Source organism: Eumetopias jubatus, unplaced genomic scaffold, assembly GCF_037043125.1.
Source record: "Eumetopias jubatus isolate StellerSeaLion01/CBP00866 unplaced genomic scaffold, mEumJub1_p1.0 scaffold_15, whole genome shotgun sequence".
NCBI lineage: Eukaryota > Metazoa > Chordata > Mammalia > Carnivora > Otariidae > Eumetopias > Eumetopias jubatus.
The window spans coordinates 87633346-87647622 of record NW_028274821.1 but is presented as its reverse complement, the minus strand read 5'-3'; the positions used below and the strand labels follow the sequence as shown (position 1 = coordinate 87647622).

At 53.1% G+C, this 14277-nt stretch overlaps 1 protein-coding gene across 1 annotated transcript in view; it reads right to left on the bottom strand.

Moving 5' to 3' along the window:
* Positions 1–14277, bottom strand: part of DNM1 (dynamin 1) — a 43698-nt gene that overhangs the window by 15547 nt on the left and 13874 nt on the right. Inside the window, exons 2-11 of the mRNA XM_088018751.1 lie at positions 13862–13935; positions 13403–13552; positions 12912–13115; positions 12601–12699; positions 12343–12503; positions 11129–11271; positions 10866–11001; positions 10615–10682; positions 9347–9485; positions 1994–2080 (exon numbers count right to left, since the gene is read on the bottom strand). Coding sequence (XP_087874877.1) covers positions 1994–2080; positions 9347–9485; positions 10615–10682; positions 10866–11001; positions 11129–11271; positions 12343–12503; positions 12601–12699; positions 12912–13115; positions 13403–13552; positions 13862–13935 — 1261 coding nt within the window. The remainder of the gene's footprint in view (positions 1–1993; positions 2081–9346; positions 9486–10614; positions 10683–10865; positions 11002–11128; positions 11272–12342; positions 12504–12600; positions 12700–12911; positions 13116–13402; positions 13553–13861; positions 13936–14277) is intronic.

Below are 14277 nucleotides of genomic sequence, written 5' to 3'. Positions count from 1 at the left end.
CTCTCTCTCTCTCTCTCTTTTTTTAAAGATTTTATGTATTTATTTGACAGAGAGACAGCGAGAGGAAACACAAGCAGGGGGAGTGGGGGAGGGAGAAGCGGGCTTCCTGCAGAGCAAGGAGCCCGATGCGGGGCTCGATCCCAGGACCCTGGGATCACGACCTGAGCAGAAGGCAGACGCTTAACCTACTGAGCCACCCAGGCGCCCCAATAAGTAAATCTTAAAAAAAATGCTTGGGCCTGGAAGGGAACACACCAAACTGTTAATAACAGTTCTTTTGTGGGAGGAACTGGGGGTAGGGAGTGAATGAAGGAACACTTTACTTGTAATTTAATTACTTCTGTACTGATTGAATATTTTATTATCTGTCACTTTTGTAATTGAAGAGATCAATGAGGTTTCAAAAACACAACATCCAAACAAAGATGTGAATGATTGGGGGACAGCATCATCATGGAGAAGGGGCGTATGAATATGGAGGCTAGGAATCGGGAGCCAGGGGTTGGTACAGACAGAAGGATGACAGAGAGATGGACAAATAAGGAGGACTCGCCTATAAGCCTTGTGCGGGCCCGCGAGGGGGCCTGTTCATCTCTGCTCCTCCCAGCTCAGAGGCGGCATTCAGTGACTATGTTTGTGGATGAATGAATGAATATCTGATAAATGACTAAATAAATTCTATACAGGCAATGGAACATCATTCGGACATTCCTTAAAAAGGAAGGGAATTCAGAAGGGACACCTGCACCCCAATGCTTATAGCAGAAATGTCCACAAGAGCCAAACTATGGAAAGAGCCCAGATGTCCGTCAACAGATGAATGGATAAAGAGGATGTGGTATATATTTATATGTACAATGGAATACTACTCAGCCATCAAAAAATGAAATCTTGCCATTTGCAACAAGGTGGATGGAACTAGAGGGTATTATGCTGAGTGAAGTAAGTCAATCAGAGAAAGACAAGTATCACGATTTCACTTGTGTGGAATTTAAGAAACAAAACAGAAGAGCACAGGGGAAGGGAGGGAAAAACAAAACAAGAAGAAATCAGAGAGGGAGACAAACCATAAGAGACTCTTAATCTCAGGAAACAAACTGAGGGGGTTGCTGGAGGGGAGGGGGTGGAGGGTGGGGCAACTGGGCGATGGGCATTAGGAGGGCACGTGATGTAATGAGCACTGGGTGTTATATAAGACTGATGAATCACTGACCTCTACCTCTGAAACTGACAATATACTATACGTTAGTTAATTGAATTTAAGTAATTTTTTTTTTAAAAAGGAAGGGAATTCTCGGGGGCGCCTGGGTGGCTCAGTTGCTTGAGCAATCTGCCTTCGGCTCAGGTCATGATCCCAGGGTCCTGGGATCGAGCCCCATATCGGGCTCCTGGCTCGGCAGGGAGCCTGCTTCTCCCTCTGGTCCTCTCCCCTCTCATGCTGTTTCTCTCTCACTCGCTCTCTAATAAATAAATAAATAAATAAATAAATAAATAAATAAATAAAATCTTTAAAATAAAAAAAAAAAAGGAAGGGAATTCTCACACCTGGTATAGATGGACCTTGAGAAAATTATGCAAGTGAAATACGCCAGACACAAAAGGACAATTGCTGTAAGCTTCCAGGTATATGAGATCCCTAGAGTTGTTAAATTCACAGAAACACAAAGGAGAATGGTGGTTGCCAGGGGGTGGGGGGAGGCAGGGGCTGGGGAGTCACTGTTTAATGGCACAGAGCTGCGTTTGGGGAAGATGAAAAGGTTCTGGAGAGACGGATGGGAGTGTGATGGTCACACAACAGAGTGAACGGGCTTCACGCCACCGAACCACACACCGAAAGGTGGTGAAAATGGCAAATTGTATGTTATATATATTTGACCGCAATAAAAAAGTTAGAGAAGCAGAGAGTATGAGGCGAGAAGGTGTAAGGGAGCCTGAGGCAAGAGGCAAAATGGGAAGGGTGGGGCAGGAGGGAAGCAGCGTGCGGTGGGCTCACCTGCTCCTTGGTGCGACCCTCGCGCTCCCGGATGTGGGTGGTCACGATGCGCTCCATCTCCTCCCGCAGCCGGGGGTACTGCTGGAGCTAAGGAGGGGCGGGAGGGGAGAGAGCCACGTACACAGGGGGCACCGGCGGGGAGCACCCCCACCCCACCAGAATCCGGGGATCCAGGAGCGTGCGGTGCGGTGGCAGGACACACAGAAGGCCCGAGATGAGGGGAAGAGAGGCCCGGGGTCCCAGGAAGCTGAAGGCACCAAGCCACGGCCACCCTTTCCCCCAAGTGTGGGTTCCAAATGGCAATTCAAGGGTCTTTCCAGTACCAGGCCCTCTTCTTCGCTGGCCTACCCGGTCAACTTCGGGGGGACGGCAGTTCCCATGGGCAGAAATGCCCCAGGGCTCAGCCTGCCCCGCCCCCTTGGTCGCAGCCATCTTGGAAACAGACTATTCGATGGAGGCCTCTTTTTGGGGGAGCCGTTAGCTCCCAAAGCTTTCGCTGACCCCCAGGGCTACCCCTTGTCCTCCCAAAGGCTTGGAGGGACAGTCAGGTGGGGAATCAGGCAGACAACAGCCTCGAGATTCCTATCCAGGAAGAATCTGGGGAGGGCAGGGCCCGAGGTGCCAGTTGGCCTCCTGAGTCAGGCTGAGGGAGGGGGCAGGGGGAAACCAGCAGGCACATACAGGACATGCAGGAGCCCCAGGCAAGGCATGCGAGGGCACGGGGTGGGGGGCATGCGGAGTGGGGTGCCAGCAGCATGAGCAGTACCCCGCGGGGGCCTGGCTGGGCCCCGGGCCTTCTTGGTAGAATCCACCCAGTTTTGCCTCCCTTTGCATGCCCCGGCCTGGCACCATCATCCCCAGCAGCATCTGCCCAGCCAACTTGTCTCTACCCCACTCCTTTGGGGTGGGAGCTCACCAGTACCCATTTCCCTCCAGTTTTTATCAACTGAGGCAGAAACCCTCCTCCCTCTGCCTGTGAACTCTGCCCTCATCTCAGCCAGGCTCTGGACAAAGCCCACATCGCTTCATTCTCCTGCAGGACTGTTGGATGCCGCCTCCTCCAGGAAGCCTGCCCTGACCACCCCCAAGAGCTAGGTTAGGAGCCTCTCTGTGCCCCCCCCCCCACAACTGGATTGTCATTGCCCTGAAGACAGTGGCAGGTCAGGCACACGGCTTCGGCTCAGAGAGGGCAGGTTGAAGGAATGAGAGAATGAATGAAGAATGGATGTCTTCGCCCCCCTTGCCAGGGTGAGGGGACACCAGCCCCTCTGGCTCATGAACCAGCTCCTCCTCGGGGAGGGGGCCTCGCTGAGCTGACGATGGGGAGCCCACCCACAGGAACTTCGAGTCCTGCTGGCCTGCCCTCCCCACTTGGTGGTCACATGGGACCCAGGTCGGGCAAATCTTGAACCAGTCCTGTCACTCTTCCCATGCCTGGGTCAGGCCCCTCAGGTGAATCCCCCTACGTGGGAAGAGACCTGCAGGTTAGCGTGCCCGGGTCACAGGTAGTGATCCTGAGGGCAAGATGGAGGCCAAGGGGATGGGGCAGGGGGCATGGGGAGAGGCAGGAGGATGGGGAAGAAAGTGGCACCCTGGATGCCCAGGAGAGGTAGACGTGAGAGATGTGAGCTCCCGCCCCCCCGTGCCCCCGACCATCCCATGGATATGCCAAGGTGTGGCTGATGTGGCCAAGCACAGGGGACCTGGGGGAGAGGTAGCCCGAGACCGAGGCTTCCAAACAAACACTGGCTAGACGGGCCTGGTGGACCCGCTACCCCACGAAGCCCAAGGAGGGGCTCCACTGCTCCTTGAAGTCTCCAACTTGGGGTAGAGATTTGGGACTGAGTCACCTCCTCTGAGGCCTCCTCTGAGGTGGTCCCAAGTGCTTCCTCCCAGGGCAGGGCTGTGGCAGGGGTGTGTGTGGGGGGGGGAGGTGGGCAAGGAGGGAAGGGGGAGCAGTTTGCCAAACAGCATGACCAATTCTCCCACTAACCGCCTGGATGTTACATTTGTCAGGTTTTCCACGTGTCACACATGACAAGGCAGCCTCAGCCTCTTTGAGAAGTTCTGTTCCCTTTGAGCATCTTTTTCCATTCTGGCTGTCTCTGAGCCTTTCCAGGACTTTTAGCCAGTTTTTAAAGTGGAACATTTCTTTCTCAGTCCTTGGCTGAGTGGGGCGGTCAGCTTGGAGCCCATGAGTGAGTGGCCAAGGACGCAGGCCCGGGAGCCACATGACTCTTGTTTCAAAGCCAGCCCCTGCCCTGCCGACTCTCCTTAGGAAAGTAACTGCAACCTCTCTGAGCCTCGGTTTCTCCATGTGGAAAATGGGCCAGTAACAGCACTTTCCCTCTCAGGGTCCTTGGGAGGATTGAGCAGTACATCCCATGGGCGACATTAAACTCCAGATTTCATCCAGAGAGGAAAGTTGTAATCCAGCAGGCCTGGGAAGTGTTAGAATTGACTATTTAGAAACCTCTGGCAGGGGTGCCTTGCTAACCTTAGAAGATTTGCGGGGGGGGGGGGAATAAAGAAGATGGGTGAATTTTGCCATGTAAAGAAACAAAATCACTACTCATTAAATACATCAAAAGGCAACATTATTTTTTAGAAATAATTTATAAGCTTTCCTTTTTAAAGTTTTTGGTATCAATATTCCTGCTGACAAAAATCTACAGACTCACTGTAAGACTAAAATTTGCAAAGTGGAAATGGAAAAATTCCTATTTTTCTTGCCCTCTCTTAACATAATGGTTAGCAATTTGATGACTATGCCTTTGGAATTTTCTTGTTTACATATATTATTTCCTCCCCCAATACTATATTATCTTCTGAAACCTGCTTTTTTCCCCACAGTACATTGTGGAGGGACATGTGAATGGAAATAAATATGCCTTGCCCTTTTAATAGCTATTGTCTGCCATTGACCGCATGATACCTTACATAATCGATCCCCTCTTGAAGAATATCTGGGTTGCTTCCAAAATCTTACCATTTACGATAATTACTGCTTTCCTTTGGAATGCAATTCAGCAGACTGTTTCACAGTTTTTAAATGTTTGATTCTAGTAATCAGTTTTCTAGGAATCTATCCTAAGGAAAAAATTCCTAGAGAAAGAAAAATAAACATTTGTATTGGCAAAGGTGTTCAGGGGCACTTGGCTGGCTCAGTTGGTAGAGTGTGTGACTCTTGATCTCAGGGTGATGAGTTCAAGCCCCATGTTGGGTGTAGAGATTACTTAAAAAAAAAAAAAGATGTTCATTGCCAGATTATTTATAATATTGAAAAACTGGAGACAACTTAAATGGCCTGGGTGGCGCAATTGGTTAAGTGTTCAACTCTTAGTTTTGGCTCAGGTCCTGATCTCAGGGTTGTGAGCTCGAACCTCACATTGGGCTCCACACTGAGCGTGGAGTTGGCTTGAGATTCTTTCTTTCCCTCTGCCCCGCCCACTCGTGGTCTTTCTCTCTCTAAAATAAATAAATAAATCTTTAAAAAAAAAAAAAAGAAATGTTCACCAATAGAAAAACTGTTACGTAAACCATGATAAATCTATTTAGTAGAATATTATGCAACCACTAAAAAAGGTTTATGTAGACTATGTAACATACCTCCCCAAAATGTGTGTTACCAAAAGAAAAAGCAGGATGCTAATATATTCGCAGTGTGACTACCTAACAGGGTAAATAAACCTATGTACAGAAAAAAGATTTGGAGGGGGTGCCCAGGTGGCTCAGTCAGTTAAGCGTCCAACTCGTCCAACTGAGCTTTCGGCTCAGGTCATGGTCTCAGGGTCATGAGATTGAGCCCGGTTGGGCTCTGCACTCAGCTGGGCGTCTGTTTGGGAATTTTTTTCTCTCTCTCCCTCTGCCCCTCCCCCCACTCTCAAAATAAATAAATAAACCTTAGGAAAAAAAGATTTGGAGAAATAAATTGGTAAAAACTTTTTGGAGGGCAATGTTGGAGAAGTGGGGAAGTTACCAAAATTGTGTTCAAGGGTAGATCTTGTAGTTATGTACAAGCTTCCATTATACACTGCTCAGTAAAAAAGAGTTCCGGAATCAGCGTGTATAGTATGATCCCATTTAGGTTAAAACTGGCGTATATTTGTAATTAGTTAGGAAGCTAATAGTCCTTATTTTTAGGGTTGTACGATTATAGGGACTTGCTTTCTCTGTGCTGTTCGAATATTTTTGTAACAATCGTGTACAATCAGAACAAAATCAATACTGATAGTTTCAATTTTTCTTTCAAAGGAGTAGACTTGCAAGAAATGTACAAAAGTCTCACTAGTGGCTCCCTGGAAAGGGAAGGTTGTTGCCTTCTTTTTAAGCTTTGGCATTTCCTAAATGTTTAAAATTGAGAAGGTATTAGTTTTATAACGAAAAGCTGAAGTTTAAAATAATTTAGTTATATCTTGTCTTCTTTTGTAAAGAGATTTGAGGCAGCTTAAGATAAACTCGGTGTTTTTTAAAGTTTAACAAAAGTAAGATTGTGTTGCTGAGTATGCCGTGGGACCGTGACTCAGATGTCATGGTAAATACTATGCAATGGGGAGTCCAGCCCAGATTTCACTCCACTTGGAACTGGCCTGGAGTGGATGCTAATTCGCTTACTGTCCACATTAGGCACAAAAGTGGGCAAAGTGAGACAGGATAAGGAAAGGGGCGCACGTGACTAATTATGCACGAGCCATGAAACCCGTGAAACTTATTTGCAACATGAAGTTGAGGCAGCAATGCCCCCACCGCCCAGCATAGGGAGCTTTTTCAAGTACAGGCAAGGCTGGGCTCTCCCTGAGATTCTGATTCAGCTTGCTGGGCAGGGGCATTTGAATCCTGGAGAGGCTCCCCCAGGCACCTGATTCTCATGAACTCCCCTGGAAAGAACTGCCTTCGGAAGATCTGGCTAAAAATCCTCAGAATGCCCAGAAGTAGACAAATAGGAAGAAGGCATTTAAAAGGTCACAGACCCAAAAGAGGCTGACCCTGTCGAACGCATACGGATTACCATAAAGTGAGTAATCCAATATGCTTTTAGGCAAATTGGTTTTGAGGAACTGGGATAGCTTCCCCCACCCCAGGAGGCCTGGATCCCAGATCTATTTCCTCAGCTTCCCTGAATCTGAATCCCACTCTGCTCTCCTTTTCTGAGACTCAGTTTAATCATTTGTAAAATGGGGATAACACGACCCACTTCTTAGGGTCGTTGGGAGGCTCAAGTCAGTTAACAAAGATGAGCACTTAGCTCAGTGCATGGCACATAATAGGTGCTCAACAAATATCCGCCATCCCCTTATCATCGTCACCATTGTAATTCTTGTTGGTGAAAAGGGGCCGCTGAGGATGCTCGGGTTGGAGCAAAGTCTTCTAGCAGAGATGGGGGCCTAAAAGGATCGTAAGTGTAAGCAGACCCAGGGTTATAAGCTGGCACGAAACCTAAGGGCCCAGAATCACCCAGCCAGCACAGGCATCTGGGTCCACGTGGGTGGCCGAGAGGCTGGCAGGCCTGCTCAGCAGATGGCTCTGCCCACGGGAGTCCATGGCCATGAGGAAGGGACGGCCAGGCCCAGCCCCGCCCTGGCGGCGGTCATACCTTTTCGCTACACTTTCTGATGGTGGTGGTGAGCTCACTGACTACCATATCCACACACTTGATACTGGGCTCTTTGAGCTTCTGCACCTGCTTTTTCACTGTGGCTTCAAAAGCGAGGTCAGGTGTGAAGAGGCCCGTCCTGCACCCGGGGAGGAGGGGGGACGGGAGGTGGAACAGCCGTGGGCAGGTGGGGAATAGAAGGGGAGTGAAAGCCAAGCAGAGCCAGGATTCAGGAGTGGAGGATGGCACAGGCATAGGGGGAGACGGAGAGACACCGACACAGAGAAAGGGAAGAGAACAGAAGACACTGTGAGTGTGGGACCGGCCCTCCCTACCGCCACCCGGGGTCGGCACCTCCCAGGTGCTGCCAAGTATCCCGCAGGGCTCTGTGGGGTACGGGTTGGGGGGCTTCTGAGGGACCAAGCCTCTGCTCTGTACAAGGCCCCTTACTGAGTTCAGCTCCTCTGCCCAGGGCTCCCCCGCCCCCGCCGCGACTCCTCAGCTACACTGAGCCGGCCCTCTCTGTCTTTTCCGATGCTATCTTTGTCACAGCCTTTGGGTCCTCCTAAGGGGCTGACCCAGGCCAGGACCCCACCCACCCATTCTGTTCAATTCAAGGTTTGCCAACACCTCCTGCATTCACTTCATCTTGACTCCAAAGCCTGGCACGATTCCCTACCTCCACCAGGATTGCTGCATCCAGCTGCCCAGGCTGTGCACTGCCCAACTCCAGGGGGCTCCATTTGCATAGACCATGGTGCAGATGATGCCTCCTGGAGTTGCAGTGTAGCTGCCTGACCTCCACTCTCCAGCTCCTGGTTCTACTCCTGCCCTTCCCTTTCTCCTCAAGGGGCATCCTTTGCCTCTCCTCCAAAAGGGTCTGGAGGAATTCAGCTGGGAAAGACAGAAAGAGAGAAGAGGAAAGACAGAAAGAGTGGAAGTGGTGGTAGAGAGGGGCCAGGGCAGCAGTGGGGAGAGGCAAGAAAGGGAGGCTGGGGTGGAATCAAACGAGTACTGGATTTGGAGTCCAAAGCCTTGGCTTCGAGTGGCCGCTCTGCCACCTGCTAGCTTATCTGACCTTGGACAAGTCACTTGATCTCCTAAGCCTCAGTTCTCTTGCTGTGACATGGGTGCCATCCTCCCTGCCCCGCCCTCCTTGGGAGGTTCTGTGAAGCTCAGAGGACGTAACAGATGGAGGAGGACTCTGTCCCTGGAAGGTTGGATGTGGATGGAAGGGAAGGGCAGGGTCCTGAGTGAGATTGGGGTGAGAATGGGGGCGGTGAAAGACAGTGGGGAGTCGGGGTACCTGCGAGACCTGGGTCCTTTGTACCCCTCTAGCCATCCAGACCCCCAGAGCAGCACCCAAGAAGGCCCTGTATCTCACCTGTCTGCAGCGCCAAGGTGTCCCCGTGACCCTTCCCTGGAGCCCCCAAAGGGGACCCCCAAAGCTGGGAGGGGGCTCAGGGTCCCTCCAGGCCGATTCTCCCTGAGCTGGGGGAGCTCTTGCTGGGCTCTCAGGGTGAATAGCCACCATCACACCTGTCTTATCAACGTGTGATCCCTGCGCCTGGGGGCCAGGGAGTGGGTGAGGCCCCCTCAGAGAGACCCCCTGTCTTAGTCTGTGGTGGCCTGCCTTCCCACCCCGCTGAGGTCTGTACATGCTACCGAGGAGGCAGTGGGGGGTGTGGGGAAAGGATCGCCTGGCAGCAGTGCAGGATGGGGGCAGAGGTGGGGGGGGCTGGCCCGGGCCACCGGGTTACCTTCTTGGTGCACTGTCTAACCGTGCTGATTAGCTCCGAGATAACCATGTCCACACACTTGAGACACGGTTCTCGGATCTTCTTCACCTGCTTTTTCACAATGGTCTCAAAGGCCATGTCTGGGGTAAAGAGCCCCGTTCTGAACGCCCGGAGCGGGAGAAGGGCACAGTGTCATAGGCCAGCTCCTGCCAGGAGTGCCAGGCCAGGGGCCCCCCGACCCCCTGAACTCTGCCCTTGGGGTCCTCCCACTCCCTCTCTCTGGGCATCAGTGTCCTCATCTGTAAAACGGGCGGGAGGGATTCTAACGAAGGACTTTCCATTGACGCTCTTTGGGGCAAGACAAGGTCTGCTTGTAATTGTCACGTATGGCCTGCTTCCTCTGAAGATTCTGTTCATACAAAAGGTGCTATGGCCAAACATGGTATGAAAACTGCCAAACTGGGCTCTCTTTAAGAGCCTTTCTGGGAATAAAACATTTTATTTTAAGACCAGAAGAGATTTTTTTTTTTTTTCCTGTGTCATGGCCAATGCAGTTATCAGTCTGTAATTTCTATGCCAAACCCTGGAATTGAACCTGTATAAACGCAGGGTCATTTTGGTCTCGTTCACTGCCTGGCACATAGCAGGTGCTTTAAATTTTCTTGTTGAATGAACAGTGTGGATCTGGGTCCCTGAAGGGGGCTAAGCTTTTAAGGAAACATCTTTTTTTCCAGGCCCCCTTCCTGTTCCAAAGGCCGTGGGGTTGGCTAGAAGGAGGGAAGTGATGTGGAATGGGACCCACTTGGGGCTAATGAGACTATGGGAGGGTCTGGAGGGTTGAGAGGCCTTGTCCCATCCTAAAAGGACACAGACCAATACCTAGATGCTCCATCCCAGGCCCTTCCCAGTGGTTTGGCAGCTTTGTGCAGCTACCTGGATAGGACTTGGGGAGGCTGTCTCATCCTGAGGATGGGCAGGGGGCCCAAGCCCAGAGGATGCTTCCCCAGCTACCTATGTCCTGGGCTCTGCCCAGCTGGTCCAGCCTCCAGGCCCTGCTTCCAGGGACAGCAAAGGAAGACAGCAGGTTGCAGGGAGGGGGTGGCCCAGGCCTCCAGTCCACCTCCCCCAGCTCAAGCCTATTTGAGCTGGGAGCCAGAAAGGGTGGAGGGGACTGGGGACCAGGGCTCTTGGTCCTTCCTGAGGGCAGCTCACTTCATCACTCCCTGTGCCTTGGTACCAGACCCTCTGCCTTCCAGGGCTCAGCCCCCTTCCCCGGTCCCAATACGTGCCTAATGCCATGGATATTCTTGATGGCGTAACTGATCTCCCTTCGGAGCTCCTTCTCATCAAATTCCATCTGTGTAGGAGAACAAGAGACAGCTGGTCAGGGCCTTCCTGCTCCTGGAACGCCAAGACAGATGCCCCACTCCCAGGGTTGGGCCCCAGGTCAGCAAAGGTATGTGTGAAAGTCCAAGGCGGGGGGAGGGTGGGTAGTCCTAAGCCCCCACCCCCACCCCCGCCCCTGGGGAGACTGTCCTACCTTGACTAGCTCAAAGGGGAAGCGCTCATGGAAGATCCGGTTGATGCGGGCTCCCCCTGACAGTTCATAGGTGTCGATCTGGTCCCCTGAGCCCTCAATGCGCTTCTCAAAGTCCACGGCAAACTGCTGGACCATCCTGGGGGGGTGGAGAGAGTGGGAAGGCGTGAGGGGGCTGCAGCTGCCTCATGCAGGGAGCCCTGGGTGAGCCCTGTGCTGAGGGGCCGCTGGGTGTTGGGGAGTCAGGAGATGGGGGGGTGTCTCACTGCAGCAGGGCCTTGGTCTTGCGGGCTGGGTCATCAGGCCGGAAGTTCTTGTACTCCTCCACCTCCTTCTCTATGGACAGAAGCTGGCTCTGCAGCTTGTTCCGAAGGCCCGGCAGTGTGTCCCGGATGTGGTTGGTCAGTTGCTGGAGGTGGGGGGGTGGGAGCACAGAATGAGACAGGAGTTAAGGCCATGGTCACAAATACAGATGCCCAGAGGGCCAAGCAGGGGCCAGGATGCCAGGGGACCTGTGGATGCAGTGAGGTTGAAAGAGGTAGAAGGCAGCCATGATCCTGCCCACCACTGCCCTGCCCATGAGAAGCAAAGCTGCTGAGGCCGGGGCCTGGCATACAGTAGGTGTATGAGCTGAATTCATGGATGAATAATGCAATTTTCCCTCCCTTCCTTCCTTCCTCCCTTCCTTCCTTCCTTCATTCCTTCCTTCGATTTTATTTTTACATAATCTCTACGCCCACTGTGGGGCTCAAACTTACAACCCTGAGATCAAGAGTACATGCTTGGGGCACCTGGGTGGCTCAGTCTTTAAGCGTCTGCCTTCAGCTCAGGTCATAATCCCAGGGTCCTGGGATTGAGCCCCGCATCGGGCTCCCTGCTCAGTGGGAAGCCTGCTTCTCCCTCTCCCTCTCCCCCTGCTTGTGTTTCCTCTCTTGCTGTGTCTCTCTCTGTCAAATAAATAAATAAAATCTTAAGAAAAAAAAAGGGTACATGTTCTACCCACTGAGCCAGCCAGGCACCCCACGTAATTTTCAATAGAAACAGAGAGTCTAGATTTGTATCTGAAATTAGCTGAATTTTAGACACCATGAGGGCCAAATGAAATGTGTCTGGGACGGGGATGTCTGGAGGGCTGCTCCCATGTCCCCTCTGTGTTTAGGCCTCCGGTAGGGGGATTCTCAAGTTCGGGGGCTTGCTTTGACTAGGTCCCCATACACAGTATCTCCCTGAAGCTGCACAATGATCTTGTTTTATCACCAACATCACCATTTTACAGATGCAAAAACAGAGGTTCAGAGAGATGGAGTGTCAGGCCTGTGGCGTCCAGAGTCCCCAGTTCTGCCCCTACACCACACTGCCTTCCCCCCTGCCTCCCCTCCATCATCACAAACACGATGAGGACGCCTCTGTGGGCCACCCTCACAAAATATATTTAAATGATTCTGTCCCCATGCTGCTTTCCCCAGGCCTGAGCTCCTACCTGGTTGAGGACCTTCTGCAGGTAGGGTGTGCCCATGCGGTCGGCCAAGTGGCGGTAGGACGGGTGGGAGAGGAAAAACTTGCGTTCAGCAGCCAAGGCGGCCGTGATGTCCTTCTTGCCATCGATGTCCTTCTGGCTCCGGTTCACCACCCCTATGTAGCCTGTGGAAGGGGGTGAAGTCAGGGGCAAGCAGCCCTGACTTCGGGGTGGGCTGAAGGAGAGGGGCAGTGGAGCGTGTCAGGGGAGGAGCCTGCCTACCTCTGCGCAGGGGGAGAAGCTTGTTCTCCAGCACGTCACGGGCATCTGTGCCCTCGTCCATCAGATCCAGCTTGGTGATGACCCCGATGGTACGCTGGCCTGGGGGGCCGGCAGGAGAGGGTCGTCTGCATCTGCACTCACCCTCACACCGAGACCACCAGCGCTCCCGCTGCCACCTGCTCTGCCCATCTCCCTCCCCACACCCTCCTTCAACCCACGGCCTGCCTCCTTTATTCTTCACAGAGTGGCTCCTCCTGGCACTGAAAGAAGAGCCCCAGGGCCTTGCACTTCTGCCGCACTTAGGAACCTACCCTGGGGGTCCACCTCCTTGGCAACCTTGAGAGCATCGGAGTTGGCCAGGTCGGAGTTGGCCGGGGACACAGCCAGGATGAGGCAGTTCTCTTTGGTGACGAACTGCATAAGCATGTCCCGGATCTGGAACTCGATGTCAGGAGGTTGGTCCCCCACCGGGACCTTGGTCATTCCGGGCAGGTCCACCAGTGTCAGGTTCAGCACTGGACAGGGTGGCGAGAGGGCGGGCTCAAGGCGAGGGGCGTGGCCGTGGGCGGGCGGATTAAGGAACAGGGCCCGTTAGAGAGGATCCGCTTGGGAGCTGGCGGCAGGTGGACGGATTAGGGAAACGAGGGGCTAAAGCGGGGACCCGTTAGGGGCGTGGCCGGAGGTGGGCAGAGTCATGGCGGGATGGAGCTTGGGGTTAGGATGGGCAGAGGAGGTGGTCGCTGTGGGGGCGGAGCTAAGCAAGGGGACCAGGAGGCCCGGGACGGGGGCCACGTCTCCTCACCATGCGGCGAGTAGACGCGGAGGTTGATGGGCACCGGCGAGATGCCCTTGTTAGTGCCCGTGACCCGGTCTGTCTCAGCCTCGATCTCCAGGCGCACCTCCTCGAAGTCGGTGAATTTCTTCCCCTTGCAGTGCAGGAATTCGGCATATTCTGCCCCAGAATGGGGTGGGGTGGGGAGGAAAGGTGGAGGGGTAAGCATCTTAACCTGGAACCCACTTGGGTTCCATCTTCCACTGGGAATAGACCCCCATACACCCCCAAACACTGCCTTCTCTCTCCTCCCTCCCCACAACAACGCCATGTCCCCGTTATGCATTTTTATCCCTACTGTCCAGACGGGGAATCCAGGGCCAAAGTCACATAGCAAGCAAGTTCAGCGGCTAGGCCGGACCTCTCCTTGCGGATAGAGTGGGGAGGCTGGAGAGGCTGGTGGGGCTGCTGGTGGATGAGAGCACGTACCTGTGGTGGCATTGACCAGCTGCAGGACGAGGGGGCGTCGGGTGACAATGCCTGACCCTCGGGGCAAGAAGTCCCTGCAATGAGTTGGGAGTGAGCGGAGGGTCAAGGCCTGAATAGGCTCCCTCTGTCCTGGGGGCACCTGTCCTGCCATGGGGAGCCCCAGTGCTCTCCTAAAGTGCCCACCACACCTTAGCCCCGGGGTTTCGTGTCACTGAGGGGAGATGGAAGCCGAGAAAGGTGGAAAGGACTTCCCCCAAGTACCCTGGGTCACAGATTTATGCATGTGAGTTGTCAGCAGACAAGACCCATAACCCCCAGATCTCTCTCAGGGATGCCCTGTGTTGGTTTTGGGCCAAAAAGAAGTCCATGTGCCAACCCAGCCACTGCCATTCAACTGTGGCACGGGGTGCCCAAGT